General features: G+C 36.3%; 1 protein-coding gene across 2 annotated transcripts in view; it reads right to left on the bottom strand.

Moving 5' to 3' along the window:
• Positions 1–6,985: 6,985 nt before the first annotated feature.
• Positions 6,986–27,158, bottom strand: part of tbc1d10ab (TBC1 domain family, member 10Ab) — a 40,918-nt gene continuing 20,745 nt past the window's right edge. The window contains exons 5-10 of one of the 2 annotated variants that reach the window (XM_073914419.1): positions 26,414–26,520; positions 22,428–22,542; positions 19,479–19,544; positions 12,284–12,473; positions 10,479–10,633; positions 6,986–7,784 (exon numbers count right to left, since the gene is read on the bottom strand). In XM_073914419.1, coding sequence (XP_073770520.1) covers positions 7,380–7,784; positions 10,479–10,633; positions 12,284–12,473; positions 19,479–19,544; positions 22,428–22,542; positions 26,414–26,520 — 1,038 coding nt within the window. In that variant the 3' untranslated portion in view covers positions 6,986–7,379. Of the gene's footprint in view, positions 8,809–8,865; positions 10,634–12,283; positions 12,474–19,478; positions 19,545–22,427; positions 22,543–26,413; positions 26,521–27,158 lie in introns of both variants that reach the window. The other variant, XR_012386118.1, reaches the window with a different exon arrangement.

Raw genomic sequence — 27,158 nt, 5'->3', positions numbered from 1 at the left:
GTGAAATCTTAAAATGTGTTTATGCAAATGAAAAATATGCTTCCCACATTAAAAATGCAACATGGCTTTATTATGGAATGGTTTTGGGACAAACTCTCTTACAACATTTCTTGATGAATGATATCGAAATCAAATATGTGATTCTTCCTAGTATTAGGCAAATAATGTCTATTAATAAGCATTTATGATCAATGTCATTTGCATACTGTACAGGATCCAATCATTTGCAAATTAATGTTTTGACACAATCAAATGTAAATCAACTTTAAAAAATGAAAATTTTAATAATTTAAATGCGATAATCAAATTTACAATATGCTTTTATTCTCAAATGATGAAGAAAAAAAAAACAAACGCTCATTGCATGTGTTGTTATCCCATGAAATAAATGACCCAGTTTTAAAACAGCTCAATAAAAATGACTTAGATCATGTCGTGCATGCAAATGATGAACATATTTGTGGTTCCTCAGTAAAATATCAATTTAAAAACAATATTCCTCCCAAAGAAAAACAAGGTGCATTCAAAACAAATCCTGCCATAAATGCTCATCAATACACAAGCATTGCAAGAATAGAAAAAACACTCATGTATAGTGTTCAAATAGTCTTGTATATGCTATTTACAGTACATTAGAGAAAAATAAATTCATAGATATTTAAAAAATAGATTTTTTTTTTCTTCAGCCTACAAAAGATCAAAAGATTTTGTGGCTTACAGCATGCCTTCAATCTGATCAATCAAGATTGCGATGTGCAAAACAACCTCTTGGTCTCTACAAATTAATACAGCTCGTTTATACAAAAGACAGAAGCAGAAATAAAACGTAAACAGCCCGTGTGTGTGTGTGTGTGTGTGTGTGTGTGTGTGTTTAAAACCTGATTTGAGATCCTTTATTTGGCTTGCGTGATGTTTCTCTCAAACAGTTTGTTGTTATGATCGATTTTGATAGACTTTCGTAAAGAATTATAACCTAATTAGCAGTCCAACTCGGTTTTATTTAAATGAACAAACTTAATGTTTTCAAAGATAAGGCTGTAAGGTTTGATAGTGAACGCTTGTGGTCGTGAAATAGCACAGAGCTCTTTCTGGGAAGCGTTTCAGAACTGACATATGTTGAAAAATAGCTCAGGGAAGCCCCTTAGTGGTCAGAATGATGAATTACAACTCAATTTGTTAAGATAGTCGCCCTAAAATAAAGATTCTGGCTTCATTTACTCTCCGTTTTAAATCTGTTTGAGTTTCTTTCCTCTGCTAAACACAAAAGATAATTTGAAGAATGTTGGAGACTGGTAGCCTTGACTTCGATAGTACTTCAGTCAATGGAAGTAATCGGTAGTACGCTTTCATTTTTGGGTAAAAATCTACTGCTTATCATTACTGATTATGATGCGTTACAGGAAGAGTTGTTTTGTTGGAATGATCTATTCCCATTTGTGTTAAAACGCCAATAAAACGTCCTTTGTGTGTTGAACCTAGTTTCCTTCACAGATTAAAAAATAAACCATAAATGGAAAAAAAGTTCGAACTAAAATAAAATTCTGAACTGTAGAGCTTACACATGAAATATTTGGGTTCAAAACATTGAGGGGAAAGTCACAATTGCAAGTTATAGATTATCTCTTTCATGTGATTCCAAGTTTGCGAAAAAAGGAGGGGGGTATGGGTTGGGGCTAGCCTGTCTCATTCTCTAAACGATGTCTTACATTTTACATCTTACAATTGTGACTTTTATCCCCTCCTAATTGACAAATAAGTCAGATTTGTGAAATTTAGTTCAAAGAAAATTTAGAGAATGTCAATATTCTTACATTTTACAGTTTACATCTTTCAAATTCAGACTTTTTCCTCAGAATTGTGATTTATGTCTCTCAACAATGTTTATATCTCACGGTTCTGACTTCTTCCCCTCATATAACTAATGTAGACTATTATATCTTGCAACTTTGAGATCTAAATTTGAAATTTTAAGAAAAGTTATTTTGAGATGTAAACTTGCAATTGAGATTTAAAAACTTACATTTACATTTTTTGTTTGCCCTTTGCCAGAAATAGGCTTCAAGGTGTCAGAAATGCGTTGGAAATTTTTTAGGAGCTTGATAGAAGTATCACTATACAAAAAGTGCAGTGCGAAGGTTCAGAAATTCAGCTTTTTGGTTCCACTGATGAAAAAAATAAAAAATAAACAAAATCCAGCTTTTGAGATTGCACTGTGTTAGGAAAGTACAAAGTCAGACACATGTAGTCTCCTGAGGAAGATGAAGGAAATGCATTTGCATCCGTTTACAACATGTCCTCTGTATTCTCTATAGCAGGAATCAACATTAGGAGAATATCTGCATCCAGCGCAGCTCACAAACACTTCATCTGGAGATCTTTCTTCATGATAGTTCCAAACATTGCATATACACCGCTCAAACCAATTTTTTTTTTTCAAACGGCTGCATTTATTTGATTAAAATAGAGTCAAATCTCTAAAATATTACAATTTAAATTGGTTTTCGTATTAAATGAGGTCGAAATTACATTTTTCCCCCTGCGACTCAAAGCTAAATATTCAGCATTACTTCAGTTTTCAGTGTGACATCAGTATATAAAAAAGCTAATTTGCTGATCTGCTGATAATTATTGGTAATCAATCATTAACAACAATTGTTTTATTATCATCAACGTTGAAAACATCCTTAAATCTCCATAGTTTTGTAGTAAGTGATATTATACTTAGGATTCTTTGCAGCTATCTCTCTTCAACTCTCACATGGTTGCCCACTGAAGCTAATGCCGAGTTCACCTACAGCCAATGAGAGAGCAGCATCTAATAGTGTGGGCCAACCTCCTGCAAGCAATCTGGAGGTTGAGGAGAAGTTTAAAAAGCTTATTTCTAATCTATTTGGACCCAACAAATGAAGGAAAAACTAGAGTTTGAGGTGTCATCTGAGCAATATCACAACCAGGTTGAAACAAAAAAGTTGAGAAGAAATTGTTAACTCCCTTCAAATTCCAGGTGAGCAAAATACATACATTTTCTACCCCACTAGAGGCTTCTTTCTCATTATGTAGTTAATAACAGAAGAGAAACTACATGACCTCACGTTGTTTCCATGTCACTTCTTGCGTGTGCTTGGTTGAGAAACAAACCGAACAAAGTTGTCAACGATTCTACTCATTTTAAAGTCATGCGGTGTGAAACCTTCTGTCACCGATCCATCTTGCAGTGTAAACAAAGCAGCGACAAAACGCTAGCCCGGATAGTCATGCAGTGTGAAAACATCTGTGACACGACTACTTTGAAAAAATCATGCAGTCTGAACTCAGCATAAGCAGGTCTGTGCCTGGTCAGTACCTGAAATGGAAACCACATGGAAAAGCTTAGTTGTTGACGGAAGTGATGTGAGCGACCAGCAGGGGGCACTCAACCTGTGGTCTCTCTGTGTGGGTCCTCAGTATGTTGATGGGGACTCTACTATGGAGACAGATTAGACTCAAAAATAATTCAAGCAGCTGTTTTCTTGAAAAAGACGTGATAGTGTCATTAGAAACTGAATGAAACTGAAAAAAAGATATTTACTCAGGTGAGGATCTTTATTTTTTTTTTCAGTTTCTAATGACACTATCACGTCTTTTTCAAGAAAACAGCTGCTTTAGAACTTCAAATGTTCAACAACCTTACAGTTTTATATGTCTTAACAATAAAAATGAAAAAAAAAAAAAAGATAGCATCGTAGGTGAGGCTCGATCACGAGTCTAAGGGCATGGTAACTCAATGTGCTAACCACTGGACCACAATGGCGCTGTAATGCTAGCGTGGCCGGAATGATACTTATCATTACCCTGCAGGATACATGTTGCTCATTTATTGTCTCTGCGAGTGAGGATATGGTCAAATAAATAAATAAATGTAAAAAAAAGTGCGACTGCTGTTTTCTCCGTTCGCCATGCTGGAGAGGAACAGTCTGCGCAAAAGAGGCGCAGAGTTGGTTTCATTGAATACAGCTCTCATCTGATTGGCTGAAAGGTACGAGTAGTCCTGACTCTGGCAGGAAAGTCTCAAAAACACACACACACACGTATCCAGGGGGAGTCGTACGTGAAAGAGGATTTGCACATTCTCATTCAGGATGAACTCAAGTTTTAAACATTCAAAACTTTTTGTACACTCATACATTTGCAAACGGTGTTTTGCATTTGTGAAACGTATTTTATGAAAATGTATTTTTATTTTGTGCACAGGAAAATTTTTTGTGAATATAAATAAATATTTTACGCACGTGAATTTGGTTTTATGCATGTGAATTTGGCTACGCATGTGTACATCGTGTCTTTTGCGTGAATTTCTTTTGAGACTAATCTGGTTCCATACTCTACTGCTCAGTGTGTACTGTCTTTCAGATGAGACGTTAAACCGAGATCCTGACTCTCTGTGGACTTTAAAAATCCCAGGATTTCCTTTGGAAAAAAAAAAGTAGGAGTTTATCCCGGCATCCTGGCCAACAGGGGCGGACTGGGACTAAAAATCAGCCCTGGCACTGTAACCACACCAGCCAACATTACCACTCCGACACAGCCCCATCCACGGACCCGCACATTCACCACTTATATTGTTGTACAGATGGTGAAATAATGTAAGCAGTGCCACATTTTACGCAGCGGATGTCCTTTAAGCTGCAACCCATCATTGGGAAACCTCTATACAAGCACATTCACATACATGCACTACGGACAATTAGGCCTACCCAATTCACCTATAGTACATGTGTTTGGACTTGTGAGGGAAACCGGATGGAAACCCACGCGAACATGCAAACTCCACTCAGAAACACCAACTGACCTAGCCGAGGTTTGAACCATTGACCTTCTTGCTGTTGACAGTATCCTTTCAAAACTATTTCAGTTAATGTTATGCATATGGCAGCGTCTAATTTTTAGAGCAATTTTTGGCTTTCTCTGAGCTTTTCGGCTTGTGTTGCACTTACTGTTTGTTTGACATTCTTGCCTAATTTTGATTGCATCCACGTAACCTCTGATTGGGTTGGCCCATCTTGAAACCTGTTGGCTATTGCCGATTGGGCCAATGCTTAACATTTATTATTATTATAACTATTATGATCATCATCATTATAACATCCACATCTGGCAAGAGATAAAAGCTGCCTGGATGTAAAAACAATACAAATAAAAAAAACGTTATTTAAAAAAATAGCATACCGTCCCACATTTAAAAAAATAGTCGGACCCTTCTGGCATTTGCCAGAATAGCCAGATGGCCAGTCCGCCCCTGATGGCCAAATTTGCCCTCTGGCCTCTGTCCATCATGGCCTCCCAACCATCCTCGTATCATAATTGGGTTTATCACTCTGTCCCCTTTCCACCAGTGAGCTGGTGTGTGGTGTGCAGTCTGGTGCAATATGACATCCAGGTGGATGCTGCACACTGGTGGTGGATGAGGAGATTCCCCCCCAAAAATGTGTATAGCGCATTGAGTATCCAAAACTTCAATATAATAGTTTTAATTAATTTTTTATAAATTATAAATGTATAATTTATTTTCACACTTGAGTGTCCTTGATTAATAACATTAAAAGCTTAAATGGGTTTACTGTATTTACTGTCCTGTATCCCAGTTTACACAAAATAATGAGGTAGGCCAACAGTTTCCATCACTGATAATAAAATGTATCCTGAGCAGCAGATCAGTGTATCATATTTCTGAAGGACGCTGAAGACTAGTAACAGTGCTGAAAATTCAGCTTTGAATCAGAGGAATAAATTACATTTTAATCCATTCAATCATTTTTTAAACGGTAATAATTTGAGACCGTATTACAGTTTGTACTGTATTTTTGATCAAGCAAATGCAGCCTTGGTGAGCAGAAATGCTCTTCTTTTGATTTATTATTATTATTTTTTTAAATGTCAGAACTTAAATCTTGTACCAGGGGTCCGTTCTTCGTACTTCGCTTAAATGATCTAAGATGATTTGGCAGATCCTGGATATTTTCATCTTGATAACTGATCTCTGGCTAATTTGGTTCTTCGAACAAGTTCGCAAATCAGATTAGAATGTTTGGATAAACTGATCTGAGATCGCTGCGTGTGTTGTGAAGGACAGATCTATCGATCCTCGAAATCATGATCAGCAACGCAACGATTGGCTGACGGCACAGCAGCGTAATGACATCATCTGATTAATAGTCAATTATCCATGTGAGCAAAATTACATCAAATTAGCAGTAAACGGCTTGTTAAATATGACACGCAATAACCTTCCACATTTGTTGTGAGCTGCAGGCTTTACACTTTCATATGTCAAGAGTATTCATCATGTATTTCAATGCAAATCAATGTATTTAGTTCTAAATTTAGAAAAGATTTTCTTTATTATAGTAGCCGTTTTTTTAATCGGTGTAAAGAATAACTGGTTGTTTACAAAAGCATTTTCATATTGGTAAAGGCGTTTGCAACTTTTGTGAAGCATCAAAACACTGGCATATTAACTGTCAAAACATGTTTATGACTGCATAAATGTGTTATTGCTTTAAAAAAAAGTGACATTGCATTCCTATTATACACAATTTGTACTAAAGCTATCTAAAAAGTTCATATCAATAAGTTTTCTCTTTGCACCACCAGGTGGCAGTCTTTGTACTTTCATTTCGAGGGTGCAGATTGCATAAGTTTTATTAATATGTATAACTTTATTTATTTTATTAATAACTATAACTTTATATATATATAGTTAAAAAATATGTACCATTTTCCGAAGTGTATATAACTACTACTGTAAGAAAATATCAGAATTAGGAACACTTTCTGTATTATCTTTGCTTGAACTGAGCCAATCTAATCCTGTTTATATAAATTGAACCTGCTCCCGATCAGGTTTGACCTAGCAGAACTGTTGCTATGACAACAACTCTCGGATCAGCTTTAAAGAACGAAACGATCCTGGATCGTGTCAAATCGTCAATATCCAAATCCAGCTAACTGAGTAATCCACGTACGAAGAACGGACCCCAGAAGTGCAATTCATATGTTTTACCACAGAAATCCTCACAATTGTAAAGCATCGTCTTCATTAATATTCTTAATGAAGGTGTGTGTGTTGGTCCAGTCGTGTCACTGATGCAGATCCTGAGGCAGGATGGAAATCGTAAGATATATTTCCAAAATCTTTTTTTTTTCTTGCAATTCTGACTTGATTTGTCACTATTTCGATTTAAATTTTCACATTTTGACTATATTCCCCTCAGAATTGTGACTTGATTTCTTGTAATTCTGAGTTTTTATCTCAGAATTTTTATATTTTTAAGCTCATGATTAAAAAAAAACTCAAAATTGCAAGAAAAAGGTGAGATTTGTGATAGTGTGTGAGCTGTGTTTTACAGGTATGTGTCTTGCTCTGCGCTGCTGAGGCTCTGGTTTGAGGCCTGCAGGGGTCCGTGTTTCTGCAGCGGCTGTGTTCCGCTGGGCGATAGATGGTTGTCGCTGGGTAACGGGTATGGATTGAGGGGTGGCGGGGAGCTCTGAGTCTCTTTTCTCTTCTCCGTTTTACTCTTCTTGGCTTTTTTGCCAGTCTCTGTCTGGCTCTCGGCAGCCTCTACAATGATGGTGGGGTTTTGTTTGAGGTCTTTTCGACTGGGTGGCTCGGCGGCCATGATGGCTTTGGCGCCGTGCATTCTGGGTGGAGATTTACAGTGCAGCTCACCGTGAGTCTCTTTCCAGCGGCGCAGCTGAGAGAGATGCTCCTTCTCGATGTCTCGCTCAGACACCGGCAAATCAATCACCTGAGGATTGCGGAGGAAAGAGAGTTTCTTTATGATTAATCAATTAATTATAGTTTATGATAAAGTTGCATTTGTTAACTACAGTAACTAAACATGTACAGATTATAGGATACACTTTAATGAAAATCGACTTTTGTAAGCTGTGTAATGCCGAGTTCAGACTGCATGATTTTCAAAGTAGTCGTGTCACAGATGTTTTCACACTGCATGACTATCTGGGCTAGCGTTTCGTCGATGCTTTTTTACACTGCAAGATGGATCAGCGACAGGGACATTCACATTGTATGACTTTACTATAGGAAGAATCGCCGACAACTTCGTCCAAACTACGTCTCACAGCCAAAAACACGTATATATCTTTTGTTATTAACTACATAATGAGAAAGAAGCCTTTAATGGGGTAGAACATGTACATGTTTGCTCACCTGGGTTTAAAGTGAATTAGCCATTTCTCCTCAACATTGATAATAAACTAATTTCTTTCTGTATAAAACGTCAAACAGACACAGTTGCTCCTGAGTCCTGTCAAACCTCCACTAGTTTTTCCTCCATTTCATGGGTCCAAATAAACCGAAAAAGAGCGCTTTTAACTTCTCCCCCAGCCTCCCGCTGGCCTGCAGCAGGTATACACACACGCACACACACAAGTAAAAGCTGCTCTCTCATTGGCTGTTGGCGATCGCTGGTGTTATTTTCAGTCAAAACTCAATTCACACGGCATGATTTGAATCGCTGACAGCTCCAGATATTTAGCACGCCAAATATCTCGCAGGCATCGGCGGTTCTCTCAGATCGCGTCTTTGAAAGTTCATACCGTGTGATTGTCACTCACGTGCATAAGCAGCGATTTGCCTGTGATTTCAGGCATTTGTCGGCGATTTCTCAAAACCTGTCAGCGAGCCAAAATCGGGGCTAAAATCACGCAGTCTGAACTAGGCATTAGTGTGTCCACTGTTATATTGGAGTGATAGAAACTCAAGTCTCTTTTTTTCAAATTTCCTGATGTAAAAATAAGACCCATATCCTAGAGATTTTGAGACTCACCGCAACGTGACGTAGAACTGTGGTTGACCCCACCCACCAAATTGACTAACGGGCACCATGTTTCATGTATACACACTTCTAAAGAACATTTTTGCAAAGAAACTGAGATCAAAATATTTGTTCACACTCTCTGTGATTTAAAAAAAAGTTTTATAAGTTTAAAACGTCTTTAAAACAAAGCATGTTTGTAATAAGGACAGTAAAATCGCAGTGTAATTCTTAATCGCTATAATCACCACAACCACATGGTGTCAGTTAATGCGCACACGTTTACTGCAAATGGCATTTGTATGAGACACATCATTTCAGAAAGGCTTGAATAAACTCCACAAATACATCAAATATACTTACTTGGTATATTTGATTAATAATTGATAATTAATCAATTGACTAATTAGCTTTATTTCAGCTTTCCTGGGGTCTGTCTCCATCACTGATGGCTGTTTATCTGACGCATGTGGGAACGGTGAACGGGGAGAAGAAATTAATTTGCATTTAAAGCCACAGGCTACAAAAACAGCTACACTGAACTCAAGAGAGCAAATGTGTCAGATTCTGGAGGCTATAATAGATTATCTGATGAGTATTTTGAACTGAAACTTGACACATTCTGGAGACACCAAAACCTTATCTCTTGTATATCTTGTAAAAATTGTAAAATAGGTGTCTTTTAAGAATTTACATTAATACAGTGGTCCTATGAAATCGGTTTTATTTTTCAGAATTTCTATTTCACTTCCAACTTCTGTGATTTAGGATGGTTTAACTGGTTTAATACAATATTAATAGTTAAAAAGCAAGTTCAATCTCTTGAAACAATACATTTTTAGAGCAAAACAAAACAAAGGGTTTTACTTTTCCTGAAATCTTTGGTAATCTGAGCTACCTATATTTTTTCTGGATTAATTATTTAAACAAAATTCATTCGTAGAAAACAGTGGTACTTGCATGGGGGCACAAAATGTAACATTTATCATTTAGTTACATAACAAGAAAGAGAAACGGAAAATACGGTGAACACAGAAATAGATATTTCAAAAAAGGCTAAAAACCTGTAACCATTGACTTTCATTGTATCTGTTTTTCCAACTATGGAATTTAATGTTTAAAGTTTCAAATTTTTTTTAAAATATATTCTTTTTGTGTGGAAAAAAAAAACCTTGCAGAGGTTTAAAACCACTTGAAAGTGAGTAAATAAACTTTTTTTTGCGTGAAATATCCCTTTAAGTACATTCTAATTAATCTAAAGTTTGTAGTGAAAGTCTGAGTTTATTTCTATCTATGATATGATGATTCAAAGAGCAGCTCTGGAAACATTAAAAGTAAAAAAGCCACTAGCACCCTATATATATTACATATAACCCCACCATACTTTACACAGACATGCAGAACATGCAATCTTCACATTTAAAAATATTCACAATATTCATTGACGTTAAATAGTATCATTTTCACTAGAGAGTTTAAACCAGCAGGGGGCGACATGCTACTGCTGTCTACATACTGCACAGTATATCATGATTAATTAATACTAGGTTTATGAAATGCAGGCACTGGCAAGCTGTTGCAGTGTTATTATACTAAAGTAATTCAGCCAGTGTCATCCATCAGGAAATATCGTGATCATTTTAATCTCTATGTGTGCTTTACCTCTTGAACTAAAAATGCCTCCTGCATGTATCGTGGCTCAATAGATCGGAGGAGCTCCATGGTCTCATACTGGCCCTGACAGGCCTTCAGTTTCTCTGGAGATCCCAGCATGCACTTCAACAGCACCAAACCCACACGGAAGATGATCTTCACTCCTGCATCACACACAAACATGTCTTTTAAACTAAGTATTAGTATATGCAGGTTAAAAATTTTTGCACTTTACAACAGTGTACGGGAGACTCATACTGTAGAGATGTTTTTTCAAACAATTAAATAGCCTTTAGAACGTTTCCTAATAGCTAACAAAGAAAATAACATATTTAAACTTTTAAATCTTAATAATAATAAACTTGTGTACAAGATTTTCTCGGAATTTGATTTGATAACATTTTTAATTGACTTAAAATAAAACTTTACTATTTGCCATTCGATATGCATTTTATTACACAGAACTAATTTTGTTTGTTTCAATTGTGTGTTTGTGTGTGTAAATAGACAGAAATTAACACTATTAACAGTGCTGAATAGTAATTTAAGTGTATATAAACACATTAATGTTAATAAAAAGTAGTAAACAAAGAAAACACACAAAGTAAACAAAAAAATTAAATAGAAATTCAAAAGAACAACTGACAAAACAAAACTAACAACAAAGCAAGAAATTAGAAACAAAATAAAACAACCACACATGCACACCAAACAAAACATAAATGTCAAAGCAAAATCAAATTAACAAAACTGAGAAAACATAACCGACCCAAATAAAAACCCCAAACACACAGAAAACAATAAAATCAACAAAAATAAGCAACAATGGAACAAAACCAAACAAAAAACATCACCACCCCCAAACAAAACAAAAAAAATACAAACACAAAAAAGCAACAACAAAACCAAACAAAACTCAAAGCAACAATGGGTAGAACAAAACCAAACAAACAAAAATCAAAACAAAAATAGGCAGAGCAAAACCAAACAAACAATAATCTAAGCAAAAATAGGCAGAGCAAAATCAAACAAACAAAAATCTAAGCAAAAATAGGCAGAACAAAACAAACAAAAATCTAAGCAAAAATAGGCAGAACAAAACCAAGCAAACAGAAATCTAAGCAACAATAGGCAGAACAAAACCAAACAAACAAAAATCAAAGCAAAAACAGGCAGAGCAAAGCAAATAAACAGAAATCTAAGCAACAATAGGTAAAACAAAACCAAACAAAAATCAAAGCAAAAATAGGCAGAACAAACCCAAACAAACAAAAATCAAAGCAAAAACAGCCAGAGTAAAGCCAAACAAACATAAATCTAAGCAAAAATAGGTAGGAAAAAAACAAACAAACAAAAATCAAAGCAAAATACGCAGAACAAAAGCAAACAAACAAATATCAAACCAAAATAGGCAGAAAAAAAAACAAAAAAACAAATATCAAAGCAAAAATAGGCAGAACAAAAGCAAACAAACTAAAATTACAGCAAAAATAGGCAGAACAAAATCAAACAAAAATCAAAGCAAAAATAGGCAGAACAAAATCAAACAAAAATCAAAGCAAAAATAGGCAGAAAAAAGTGAAATAAGAAAATAAAACTGAAACGAAACCCCCACATCAAGTAGGACATCTTGATATCCACAAGTAATCAAGTGAAACATTATGCTTTGGCATTAATTTGCACAATGAAAGTAAATGTCACAAGAATGAAAGTGCAAATCCAGTGAGCCGTAAACTGTTTTTCCTCTGTGGTGGGCCGAGATATCAGTGGACAATGTGCACATGATATTTAAGAGGCCTTCAGTATTGTCTCACCCTCACAGAAGAACATGTCCCACACGCGCAGGACAGAGGCCCAGGGCAGCGTTCTGGAGAAGGCGCACATGAACCACTCTGTCATGTACAGGATCGGGTCAATCTTGTATTTCTTCAGATGCCGATGGGCCACAGGAGACACTCGTTTCAGCAGAGCAAACAGGATCTCACCGTCCAACTGAATGGCCTCCTGTACCAAGAAAGACACATCTATTTTACTAGAAGGCTTGTCATAATTATTTGATCCAACAGGGGTTATTCACAACCATGATTGTTGCAACCTTTGGAAGGCTCAAAGGGGTATCCAAAATTTACTTTTACTTTTCACTTTTTTCTGTTGGCTTTGAAGGGTGTTTGGTGCACTGATGAAAACCCCAGGGAATGGAAACCCTTGGTTCATGCAGATTTGAAGCATCAGTATTGGTTATTCACCAGCATGTTCATGTTAATTAGCTATTTTTATTAGTTATTTTGGCTATGGTGTTAGATCTAGCCCATTTTAAAATCAAAGACAACACAAACAATTGCACTAAGATGACATTTATTTGAAAGAATATAATTATACTCAATAATATTTATTTGAAAGCACGTAAGTATGTGTGTGAGCGTGATAGAGAGTGTTAATAAATTTAAGCATCCCTTTCCTAATTGCTTTAGTAACTTAAATACTATGAAATAATGCATATAGATGTACATTTACATATGTATGTGTTACATGCATGTCATTGCCATTATTTATTCATTGCCAAATTAGCAACTTGAAGCTATTTCAAAATGGCAAGATCAATATAGAAAGGTACAAATTACATAATAATAACCACATCATACATCATTATTACACAGCTGTCTGGAATACTTGATTCTGATTGGTCAGTCACAACATTCCCATGTATATTATTCCAGGATAACAATCGCTGAAACGAATAACACAGGCTAATCTGGGCACTTTGAATAATCTTGATTGTCACGGATGGATGGATATTCACATCCACATGCTGGTCTGTCACTCCACTGTTTTAAACTGTTTGGCATCATCTTGTGACTGAATAGCACGTTGAATAGTGTATTCTCCATCCAGCTGTTTTCGTTTCTGCTAGCTTTGCATTTATTTGAAGAAATAATGATCACGTCTCAGAACAATGTTTTCTTTAGTTTCTTAATTTGTGCCTGTTATGTTTTGTGGAATGTAGTAATTGGGACGCATCATATCGGGCTGCTGATAAACCTGTCGGGCTTTATTCTTCCATAACAACCGCCTGGATGTACATTATCCCTTACATAAAAGTCAATAAAACACTTCCAATTTTACATTAAAAACATTAAATATAATTTTCACTTTAATATATGATAAATAACAAACATTTCCATTGTCTTTATTAGCTTATTTGGTTTCAGATTTTTCTTTTTCTTTCTGTAATTTAAAAATTGCAATAATTACGTAAAGGTGCAAATTGACACAATTTACAATCATTTGTATTCTTTAAGTACACAAAAAAAAAAACACTACAAAGCCGCCAAAATTTTTTCTTACAAAAATAATTGTAGGGCAAATTTCAAAATTGTAAAGCTTTGTCCCCCTTGACTACTCTTCAGCTTAAAAAGATCCCCAGCGTGTACATTATCTGTGCTAAATGAACTTTGACTGATAAGCAATCTGATGCTCCTGTGAATGCAAGGTATTTACATGGATGTGTTAAACAAATCTTGAGATGCAAAGATTGACAAGCTTAAAACGGAAATGGTACAAGGAAACACCCCTGGCAACAACGAGAGCGATAGAGAGAAAGCACGATACAGTGTATAGTTTAATTTAATTCAGTCTTTATCTAATGCCCACGGCCCTGTCGCCCACTTACAAGCATCTATCTGTCAGCTTCTGAAGATCCGATACAGAAGAACTTACATAATGCTGGATTGAGAAAATAAAACTTTATGCTAAATACTCTATATACATAGAGTATTATATTTATATCTCTATATCTTTATATACAGTTGTGTGGCAACAGTCTGTGAATATAACATTTTTTAATGTTAAAAATTTATTAATTTATTTTTTATATAAACCACACTTGATAGGGACAGTCTGCAGAAACACTTTGATTGCCATTCTGCCTTTATATGTGTCATCAGAGGGGAGAAGCCCCACCCATTAATGACAATCTCTCCCTCGTTAGCATAGAATGCAAGTCTTGTTTTTGGAATCTGCCATTTTGCTGACACAAAGGCATATGTAGCTCCGCCCTCTTTTGAAAAGCACAATCTCACTTGAATTTAAAGCGACAGTCACCAAAATGGTACAATTAGGATCAGAGCCTAAATGGAGTGGATTCAAAGAGCTGTAAAATAATATTTGTTTGGTATTTTGGGCTGAAATTTCATATACACAATCTAGGTATTGGACAGACTTTATTTACATCTTGTAAAAAGGGGCATAATAAATCTCCTTAAAAAGGAAAGAATGATTCTGAACAGTAATTCTGTCTTCCTCGCTCTTTGTTGCATATTACTTTAACGCCAGCCTGTGAACATAATCTACTTTGATCCTAAACACTGTAGCTTATCTGAAGCCTGGAGGAGTTTAGTTTGTGTTGCTGCAAAAGCAAATCCACATCGCATTGATACAGTAAAACTGTCGCTATTTTTCCTATCACTGCATTTATAAGTGCTGAGGGAGAGCTGAAGTTTCGATATAGTCCTGAAAGTTTGGTTTCTGATGCATAGTGTATGTAGACCGACCGCAATAGACCGGATTAGGGATATTTTCACAATATGTAATACACGGGACAAAATGCTGTGCTTTACAATGCAAAGCAGACGGTCATCCTACAGGCTTTCATATGCTTATTTTTCATTATATAAAACTTAAGATCAACATTATAAAACTTATCCGAGGTGATAAATGTTACACTGCAACACAAGATAAAGCATCTAACCATGTTGTTTTCTCAAGACGTACTTGTGGGTGTTTCGTGAACAATTTTTTTCCCAATATCATGCATAGTGTGATGTCATACTGACCTTTTAAATTAAATATCTTATAACTGGCTTTGAGTGTCAAATCTTAAGCTTCATGTCACTCATATATATTTACATTGGATGTCGCTTACCATGTTGTTGTCTATTGGAAAGAATGGATCAATAGAGCTGCCATTTTAGTAAAGGGTAGCGCTTCTTTAAAAAGAATGTGAGACCAAGGTGTAGTGGAGGACTGGGCATCTGGAGCTATAGATATGTAAACACATATCTACAATCGGGAGTTTTCCCGGTGATCAGTATGCAAATATTTTTTTAAATAACAAACATTATAATTTTACATCACTTTGACTGCTGACAAAGCATGTGTTTGTGTGCATAGGCTAAATGTATTAAAGTTATCCTCCTTTCCTGTTAAATTTGATCTAATCCGTGTTCTTAAACACACCCCCTTTCCTGTTTTCACTTCTGATTCTAACGAGGGAGTGATTCGTTTGTGAATGAATCTCTGTTATGAATCACTCGTGTGAACCATCAATATCCCTGCGTCAATGTGCATATCCACCTTTCTGATCTAAATTGTATATAACATTTGTAACATTCAATAATTAAGGGTGGACAGTATGCACACTGAGGTATAGGCACTGTTATCAGGCACTCTTATAAGTTACTTAAAAAACCAGCCATTACTTCACTTAGCTGACAATAATACTAGTTTCTTGCAGTGCAGCGTCATGTCTTATCATATTTCATTTACATTGTTTGCTGATTTTATTCAACAACACTAGCATAAGCCTAGAATAGTCAGTGCAGTAAGTGTCTATTATCATCAATAACATTACTTTTTTACTGTTTGTAAGTAACGCAAGTACTTTTTAAGTACTTGTTTGTAAAAGTTTGTAACATTCCAAAACTTAAGCTTTGTTTGCTCGTTACTACACCCGTATGCAGCCCAAAAGTCCAGCATCTTCAGACTGACTTTAGTCTTGACTAGTGCAGTTGAATGACTTTTGTCCTGGGACCACTGTACAGATGTGGCAGGAGTATTGACACATGCACAGGGTAGAGCTGAAGATCTTCCCCCGAACCCAATGGGACCCGATAGGTTCGGGTTCGATTTCTATTATTTTAGACGGGGTCGGGCTGGTCTTGGCTTGCGCAGTAGGTAAATGAATAGACGTGATGCATTTCGATTAGCGCGAGAAAGTAATCAAATTGTTTGTCTCAACATTAAAATCCATACCTGCAAAGGTAAAACAAATGATGATGGAGAAGTTAAAAGGAGCGAATTTTGACTGTTGTGACGGTCAAGGAAATCGGTGTAATTGGCTAACTGACAACATTTCAGTTAATTGGAGGCACAACTGTACATTAGTATTAGAGGAAAACCTCAAGCCAGAATCAACCAAATCAACAAGCCAGAATCAACCCAAAAAAAAAAGCCAGATTACAATTTGCTAAATTACACCGGGAAAAAAGAATAATTTTTGGAGACATGTCCTGTGGTGATGGAACTAAGACTGAACTGTTTGGCCATAATGACCAGTGTTACATTTGGAGGACAAAGGGGAAAGCTTACAAGCCTAGGAACACCATCCCAACTGTGAAGTATGGGGGTGGCTGTTTTGCTGCAGGAGGGACTGGTCCACTTTACATCATAGATCGCATCATGAAGAAAGAACATTATGTAGAAATGCTGAAGCAACATCTGAAGACATCAGCCAGGAAATTAAAAATTGGCCACAAATGAGTCTTCCAAACAGACCATGACCCTAAGCAAACTGCCAAATGAGTTTAAATGTGCTTTAAGGACAACAGAGTGAATGTTTTGGAGTGGCCATCTTAAAGGGCCATGAAACCCCCTCGTTTCAGCAGGGTGTTTTCACACCTCTACTTTGGAAAAAGTCAGAAAAGTGGGCGTGTCCTGCTCTGTTTAGGGGGGAGTGTCGGAGGAAGAAAAGTGGGAGGGTGTGGGAGTGTCTATTTGGGCACGCACGAGTTTAGAATAAAAATACACACACACACACACACACACACACAAACACACACACACACACACAGGAGAAAGTGATGGTGTTTAACCTACATGGACATCTGTAGTCTAATTATTTGCCAAATTATTAAATGGTGGACTTTAACTGCAGTTTGGCTCTTTGATTTAGGGAATTCATTCATGTCCCTCGCGACAAACGAGATATTTGATTCGAGGAGCTGCTCTAAACGTGTATTTTTCATGCAATCTTTGATACCGCACGGCGAATGAGAGAAAAAAAACCTCAGCATTTCCCGGAAACTTAGATGCACACGGCAGGTAGCGTCAGAAAGCCGCGTGTGTTATTCCGGTCACTAAATGCGGTGAAAACCCGACACGAGGTTAAAGTTTGGTTGTGGTGCTAACATGTTTACACTCGGTGCAATAGTTTGTTAGATACGAACAAACTGAATAAACAAAGAGCACTGGTCGCTCACTTACCAAATCTGTAGAGACAGGACAATCACCAGCAACTAGAGCCGCGTCTTTATTAAGAGGAGACTAAAGCGAATCCGGATCTCAGCGTTTGCAGATGAGAACAGCTCTCAGGTAAACAATAATCCTCCTTAGACACGTAAGTTATTGTTGTCGAGCGTCGCGTACACTGTTAATCCACACGTGAGTCTGAGCTCTCACAGAGAGAAAATTAAAACAAAACTTAACGGCAGCAAACTATAAAAGCAACACTTCACGCTTGTTTTGCCAATACAATGTGGCGTCTCTGCCGTCTAAACACTGTGACAGTAAAGAATATTAATGAAGTTGCACAATAGAGCGCGCTGATTGGTTTGAACCAAGCCTTACTCATGCATTAATGCATCACACTGTAAGACGTAATAAGACACACTCTGGCACAGACGTCCGGTCTGCATGCTGGAATACAACGCTATTATGTCATGGCCGTGACGCAGCTTCAAAAATTCGTTTCAAACCGGAAGTATGAATTTGCTTGAAATAACGCAAAAACAACCAATTTACACTTTTTTTGTGAAATATAGGTGTCCTAATAGTGTTTTTAGCAGTGTGGGACACATATACGACTGTCAACAGCTCAAAAAATGTGTTTTGTTGTTTCGTGACCCTTTAAAGCCCTGATATCAATCCTATGGAAAATTTGTGGGCAGAGTTGAAAAAGCTTGTGTGAGCAAGACAGCCTACAAATCTGACTCAGTTACACCAATTCTCTCAAGAGAAATGTGCCAAAATTCCTTCAAACTATTGTAAGAAGCTTGTGGAAAGATACCCAAAACATTTGACCAAAGTTATACAGTTTAAAAGCAAAGAAAAAATACCAAGTAAAATTTATGTAAACTTTTGACTGTCTAGAAATTAATTAAAAATTCTCAAAAAAAAAGATAAAAAAATGCTCTCATTATTCTGGCATTTAGCAAATGTAAATGATTTAGGTAATCCAATCGGACCTTAAATAGTAAACGATTAGTATGATTTACCATCAGACATTTTTTTTAAAAATGGTTATGTTTCTTTTTTTAGAGTGTATGTAAACTTCTGGTTTTAATTGTATCTATGCATGTCACTCCTGACTCTTAAACTTACAATGGCTTGACAACAGCTACAGTTTAAACTGTATGGCGTCAGGTAGTGTTGACCAGAATAAGATTTGTTTTGTTTTTAGAAAGTGTATTTTCAGAGTGGGTTGTGTACAGTAAATCCTGAAATGTATCTGTCATAACATAACAGTGAAATTGCTATGGTGGTGTAAATTGAGCATTTCTGTTGAGACCGGCAGATTAAAGGAGGGCGAGTCTGGTTAATAAGTTGTGCTGAGTTAGTCTGTGAAGGGAACAAGAGAAGCAAACCTTGAACCCTGTTCTATCTGAACAGCTACTCTACATCAGCACATTTCACCAGAGTGTTGCTGAATGCGAGTGAAAACACATCAAATGCACCCCCACAACGGCATGAAGCATTAGCACGATGTAAGCTATTGATCGAGTGCTTTATAAAGCTGACTGATTACTCTCTTGTGGCTCTGAAGGCTGACATGCAGACAAGTGCTGAATGAATCAATGAGTCTGCAAAAAACAGCATCATGGGATAATAAACTCTAGGATATTTGAGCCTGGATGACTATCTAAAAGCAAGTTGTTTCTTTCAGCTAACACTGTTCTAATTTAAACCAATTCATTAGAAGGAGGATTCATTCATGAATAGGATCTCAGTACTTACCAAGCCTGCACTGTAGTAACCAGGCAGATACTTCTCACAAATCTGGACCAGACCCCAGAACGCATCCTGCCAGAGCATAAACATAGGAGGATAAGAATCTAGGACAGAGTACGAGCTTATGCAGGACCACTTAAACCTAAAGAGATATTATAGTAAAGAGATATTGGTGACACTTCACTTGCAGCCTTTTTTTAGGATTGTTAAAAAGCCTAAATTTATATTTAATTCAATTTAGATAGATAGATTCTGCAATTAAAGTAAAAAAGTAAAAGAATTTGCATGACATCTGCATTTTTCCTTGTTGTAATACTGATGATATACTAAGGTCTTATGAAATGAAACATTGTTCCTGAGCTGTAAATGAACAGAAAATGTTCATGTTAATGTAAAGTGTCCATTAAAAACACGGTAAAATATTAGATTGATTATCTTTAGTTTATGTAAAATATAAATTATGAGGTAGATTATAACAAATCAAACATTAAAATAGATACCTGAGATTAAACAAAGTTAATTTGCATTCATAACTAATTCTAATTGATTTTAAATTAAACTAAATAAGTTGTTTTTAGCTAATATTTATTTTATTTAACTAATTATTTTACTTTTAGTTTTAATTAACTAAAAACCTCTGATTAACTGATAAGCCACAACATATTCAGTGTTTCCTCTAGGATCTTTTCAGCTGTGGCAGCAGGCATTTTACACAGATCTACCAACTACCTATGAAGTTATTTCAATAAAAAAAAGTTGTGAGCGCAGTATTACAAGTCTAGATCACATTTATGTAATACAAGTGAGCAAATCTCTTTGCTTTCAGCGCCAGTTTCCTCTGTTTGTGCACAAAACGTCTAGCACACCCTCAAATTTACGATGTTCAATCGCAGATTTTCTTGTGTGCTCTCAAATAAACACTGAAGTGTGATTTAGTGTGTTTATGTAACAAGTATGCCTTCAACATTTATTAGATTTGCTAGAAATATTTAAAGTCTCCAATAGACCTAAAGAGTGGTATTAATGCGTCGTAAAGTAAAGTGAAACGGCTATAAACCCCAGCAGGATAAAGTCATTGTATGCAGAGCCTAGTAGGGCTGCTCGATTTTGGAAAAAATCATAATCACGATTATTTTGGTCATAATTGTAATCACGATTATTCAAAATGATTATCAGTTGAAGTCAAAATATTAGCGCTCCTGAGAATTTAGTTTTTTTAAATAACTATTTCCCAAATTATTTTAAACAAAGCAAGGAATTTTAACAGTATTTCCTCTAATATTTTTTTCTTCTGGAGAAAGTCTTATTTGTTTTATTTTAGCTAGAATAAAAGCAGGTTTAAATATTTTGAAACCCATTTTAAGGTCAATATTATTAGCCTTCTTAAGCAATATATTTTTTGATTGTCTGCAGAAGAATCTACTATTATACAATGACTTGCCTAATTACTCCTTTGAATTGCACTTTAATTTGAATGCTTGTATTTTGAAAAACATCTAGTAAAATGTTATGCACTGTCATCAGAGCAAAGATAAAACAAATCAGTAATTAGACATGAGATATCAAAACTATTATGTTGAGAAATAAGTAAAAAAAAAACTTCTTTCCATTAAACAGAAATCGGAGGAAAAGGGTTGCTAATATTCAGGAGGGCTAATAATTCTGACTTCAACTGCATATATACAGTTATTTTCCACCCTGCGAAGGAAAGAGAAATAAATACAATAGAATAAAAATATGAAACAAACTGTGATTTAAGCATATTCACCCTAAGAAAAACACTTTAGCTACAAAAATCCTTCAGTCAAGAGCAGCGAGGAATTTTCTCTGTGTTTCATTAATGATAAAACAGGCGCCAGCATTTTGCACTGTCACTATAATAGTGTCTCTTTCGCATGTCTTTTGATTCTCAACTTGTTTATTACGCAAATGAGGGTTAATATGAATAATCGTGCATGTTGCACACACACATAAGCACGCGGTCATGCGCGCTTTTGGTATATGATGCAATAATCGTTTATCTCGATTAATGGTTTTTCATAATCGTTAGAAGCCGAAATCGAAATCGAATTTTCGATTAATTGCACAGACCTAGAGCCTAGATATATAAAGTATAATTACGGAAATTGTGTTAATCTTAACCAAAGTCACTTTAAGGCAAGTCATTTCACTTGGCGGCCATCTTAGTAACACCTCTCAAGCAGTAAGCTCGGGCCTTCTGTCTGAATAGGGAAACATCAAATTCTCTAAAACTTATATTTAACTTATAGTCATATTAGAAATTATCAATAAAATTAAACAACAACGGTCTCGTTCAAATCTGCAAAAACTCACATCTGGTCCAAGCCACTCCCCCAGAGTACTGTCGGTCTATAAAGATCGATGATTGGCTCCTGTACTAGTAGGCGGGGCTTTATTCAGCATAGTGACAGTTACACTTTTCCCCATTCGAAAAGATATGAGTGACATGTCTTGTGTATTCTATAGTCGTTGTATTAACTGCAAGCAACATCGTGTTTGCTAGCCTCATGCATCGCGCAATCCTGTCAGACAGTCTATCAGTCAGCATGTCACCTTAAAGGGTTAAACAAATGAGGCACAGCACTACTGCGGTTACAGAAAAGTTTGCGCTGTGATAATTCACTTACCCTTTGATACGTTTTGGTGCGATGGTTTTGAATGAGAAGCTGTAATGTAGCCATGGCAGGGTGAATTTTGGTGTGGCGCCCCACCATAGAAGAATGAATGTAGCGGAAACTATGCATATTAATACCTTTATAATAAATTAATTATGTACAATTACAAAACGCATTCTAAAAAAATACTTGAACGTTTTGTTGTAACAAGCAAAACAGTATAATAGCTGACTGTGAAAATCGATAAATACTTTATGAGAGGTATTCACCTCTACAATGAGTGACGAGAGAGGATGAGACTAATGAAGAGTGTCTTTACCTCAGCAGGCATGTGCATGAGCAGCACTGCAGCTATAGGAGCCTGAGCCTGACAGTAGCCTTCCTCTGGCCTGTGCAGTGTGTATGCCTTCAATACCCGGAACAGATCCTGCTGCCTGCACACGAACACACACACACAAGTGCAAAAACACAAATATACAAAATATTTACTTTTTTTTTTATATAATTTTTTTTTCTCTATACTCTATTTTAAAAACAAAACAAAACAATGAATCTAGTTTTCTATGTTGTTTACTCCAGGGCCATCATTCATTAACAGTGTGTAAAAACTGCATAAGAACGGTTTAAGATTTAATAGTAGAATAATTATAATTAATTATTAATAATAATAAAGGGTGATGCGGTGGCGCAGTAAGCAGTGCTGTTGCCTTGCTGTTTCGAGCTGGTTCGAGCCTCGGCTGGGTCAGTTGGCATTTCTGTGTGGAGTTTACATGTTTTCCGCGTGTTCACGTGGGTTTCCTCCGGGTGCTTCGGTTTCCCCCAGTCCAAAGACATACGGTAGAGTTGACTTGGATAAGCTAAATCGTCTGAAGTGTATGTGTGTGAATGAGTGTGTATGGTTGTTTCCCAGTGATGGGTTGCAGCTGGAAGGGCATCCGCTGTGTAAAAACATATGCTGGATAAAATGGCGGTTCATTCTGCTGTGGTGACCCCAGATTAATAAAGGGACTAAGCCGATAAGAAAATGAAATAATAATAATAATAATTCCTTACATTTATATAGCGCTTTTCTGGACACCCAAAGCACTTTACACTTTGAGGGGGAATCTCCTCATCCACCACCAGTGTGCAGCATCCACTTGGATGATGCGAGCACAGCCATATTGCGCCAGACTGCAGAACCACACACCAGCTGATTGGTGGAGAGGGGATGGTTAGGAGGCCATGATGGACAGAGGACAAATCCTTTTTAGAAGGACATCCTGGGATTTTCAACGACCACAGAGTCAGGACCTCGGTTTAACATCTCATCCGAAAGACGGCGCTCACTGAGCAGTAGAGTCTACTTCACTATACTGGGGCGTTAGAACCCACACAAACCACAGATTGGGTGCACTTCGTTGGTCTCACTAACACCACTTCCGGCAGCAACCTAGCTTTCCCATGTGGTCCAGGTACAGATCGGGCGCAGCCCTGCTTAGCTTCAGTGGGCGACCATGTGAGAGTTGCAGAGAGCTAGCTGCTGGCTATAAATGGTGATACTACAAAAAAAAGTGCTACCCTATGTTTCCTTTGTCCTATAAACTGAAGTGGTTTCAAAGATTGCATAGGTTTTTTCATTGTGTTGAAATTCCCATCTTGCTGAGGAGTGTTCATGTAAACAGTCAGTAAAATCAAATTACAGCTTAATGGAATGCAAAGACAATGCTGTTAACAATCAAAGAAAAAATGCACTGCTCTTGGCTCAGTATGATTCACAGTTTTATTATCTTTATAATCCATGCCCATCTATATGTCTGTACTTTATATTATGGCTACTTATTAGAAATATACATAATACCTTTATTGAATCAATATACACTAAATTGAAGGTTATTGCAGGTTATTGGATTAAAAATTTTCATCTGTAAATTTGGCACATTAAAAATGAATTCAACCTCACATTGTGTGAATCATACTAACACACTATCTCCGAAACTTTCGTCTATCATAGAAAAAAATCAAAACAGGTTCAATTTCTTTTCTACTTTTTGCATCCTAAAAAGTGCTTTGAGAGATGTTTTGACAGTTCAGAGCCACCGTACAAGCCAAAAGCTAAATACAGAATGCTGTCATTTGAGCTACAGATAATTTTATGACAAACACAGTGCATAACATAAAAACAGCTTCTGGCGGACAGATGAGAACCTGTGACTGGCACACCTCTGCCTTGCTACGGTTTTTGTGTGTGTGTGTTTGTGTGTGTTCATACAGTTGACGTAATGCTTGTAGACATTACGATAGAAAGCATGGTCGGCTTTTAGTCCGCTACTTTGACACGTCAACGCAGTCGCCATCTATTATAATGTCTATAAGTACTGCCAGTCTATGTTCAGGATATATTTACGTACAGAAATGTGTGAAGTATCATAAGCAATGGATCAAAATTCCACTGATTTCCTGAAATAAACTTTGCATTTCGGGACAATCCAGAGCAGCTCTTTGATAATGAGCTGAGCTCTCCTTCCTCTTTATGCAGTATTGGATTAACACAATATGTAGCCTATTCCTCTTTCTTCTTTGGAAAAGAGAACGGTATCACTGTTTGAATTGATTGTAAAATGTTTTGCATTTTTTCATAATGGAATAATTAATATGCATCAGACTTAGTGTGCAAGGTTTTTTTACATGATGAGTTTTTCACATATAAATACAAAAAAAAAATGCATATGAATATTTCGGACTTCAGTGTGCAAAGACCTTAAGAATCAAAACTAATCAAAAGCTTGAGAATCAGAATCTAAATAGGACATGTTAATCAATACTTAATAATAATCAATAATCATTAACAGTCAATAATCAGCGTTCGCAAACTCCAGACTCCCTGGAGAGATGTCAATTCGGACCCACTTCCAGTTCAAATTTTAAGAGCTCTAACTATGTGTAAGGGATATAAAGTGTGGATTTCCAACTTTGATAAATGCATATTAAACATGTAAATAATTCTATTTTTTTATTTATTTTATTTATTTGTCTGTATGTCTTTTCGGCTGGTCTGAAATGAAACCGTAGGTGATTTGACGCTGTTGACGCCTTTGGATGGTGTGGCTGTCAGTTGCCAAAAAAGAAAATTTGATGGAGAAAGTAAGAGTTTTCAAAGATGATTAGACAGAGAGGTATGTGTTCTTTTTGCTCCAATTGAGAACATGTGATGAGACATTTGGATAGGGTGTATCCTAATGTCAAATCTAGCAGGATTTTATTGATTTCATAAACTACACAATATCCTAATATTTGCAAGTTAAATTTAGGCAAACTTTAGCATACAGCTATACCTTGTATAATCAAAAAGGATACAAAATTTAATACCTTTTAAAACAGCATTTAAGCCTTTTTGATAATTTTTAAGGGCCTTTAGAGAAGGGCCTTTCTCTAAATTGATTTCATTCATTCATTTTCTTGTCAGCTTAGTCCCTTTATTAATCTGGGGCATCTAGTCCCTTATTTAGTCCCTTATTTATTTATTTAGGCATTTAGTCTCTTTATTTATCCGGGGTATCTAATCCAGCACATTTTTACGCAGCGGATGCCCTTCCAGCCGCAACCAATCTCTGGGAAACATACACACACACACACACACACACACACACTACGGAAAATTTAGCCTACCCAATTCACCTGTACCACATGTCTTTGGACTGTGGGGGAAACCGGAGTACCCGGAGGAAACCCACGCGAATGCAGGGAGAACATGCAAACTCCACACAGAAACGCCAACTGAGCCGAGGTTCGAACCAGTGACCCAGTGACCCAGCGACCTTCTTGCTGTGAGGCGACAGCACTTCATATTGCGCCACTGCATCACCCTCTGAATTGATTTATCAACTTTTAATACTTTAAGACACTCTGTTGGAGTTGGAAAAGTGAAAATGTCAAAAGCCAAAACCTACCTCTTGTTAAATCATATTAAAAATTAAAAATTAAAATAAATAAATAACGCTGATCGCACTTCTTATTGTTTTATTTTTAAACGCATAAGGGATTTTTCTTTATTAATTATTTAACTGTTGACTTATGAGCAAAAAGGGCATCTGCCAGTAGTAATTGGTGGTTCATTCCACTGTTGCACCCCCTGATAAAGCAGGGACTAAGCCAAAGGAAAGTGAGTGTGTGAATGATTTGCTATGCATATGCATGTAATAGCCCTATAATCAAACCTTTTTTTATTTAAAACCTTTGATACTGATGAAAGTTCAGATCTGGACCTTTATATTGAGTCTTTGAGAAGCTGTGGTTTAAAGAGAAGCAGGTCTGCAGGAGACTCACCCGTGGCCTCCTCGAGCGACGAACATTTCATGGAATGGAAACTGTCTGTGAAGGTCTTTCTCTATCACGTCCAGCCATTTAGGATCTCCAGGCTGACTATCTAACTCCTGCCAAATAAAAAATAGACAAGGCTTATTTGTATAGTGCTTTATACAACACGTACTGTTTCAGAGCAGCTTCAGTTGAATAAAACAGGAAAATTCATCATTTACACTGTAAAATTAATTTAAAGTTTGAAGGCAGTTCTACAGAAGATCAGCTTAATGTTGTTTCAGTTTGGTTCAACACTAGTTTACATGCTGCAAAGTTAAAATAAGTGTCAAATCTGATGATTTTACTGAATAATAATGCTTTAGCAAATATAAGTTGGTTAAAGAACGCACAAAAATACAAACAAACTCAAAATGGGTTAGTGTTAATCTTTAGGTATACTAAAATGTTTGTCTAAATACATTTGAATATTACTCATGCTTTTTCCTCTATCTTGGAGGGACTTCTAGTGCATTGTGGGATTTTCATCTCTGCAAATGATACAAAAGTAATGAACAAAGTTCAAAAGAAGAACATTTACTTGAAACAGAAATGTGCGTTTTGTTTTTAATTGTGTATACCAGGTTTATTATAGTTAAGTAAAATGAAAATATTTCAAATAAATGTTAACTTTATATATATATTGATATATCTGTGTTTGTATATTGATATACAAACAAACACAATAATAAAAAATACAATTAATTTATTTGAG

This window comes from Danio rerio, chromosome 10 (assembly GCF_049306965.1).
Source record: "Danio rerio strain Tuebingen ecotype United States chromosome 10, GRCz12tu, whole genome shotgun sequence".
Taxonomy (NCBI): Eukaryota; Metazoa; Chordata; class Actinopteri; order Cypriniformes; family Danionidae; genus Danio; species Danio rerio.
The sequence above is the reverse complement of the archived record's forward strand: the minus strand, read 5'-3'. Positions and strand labels throughout refer to the sequence as shown.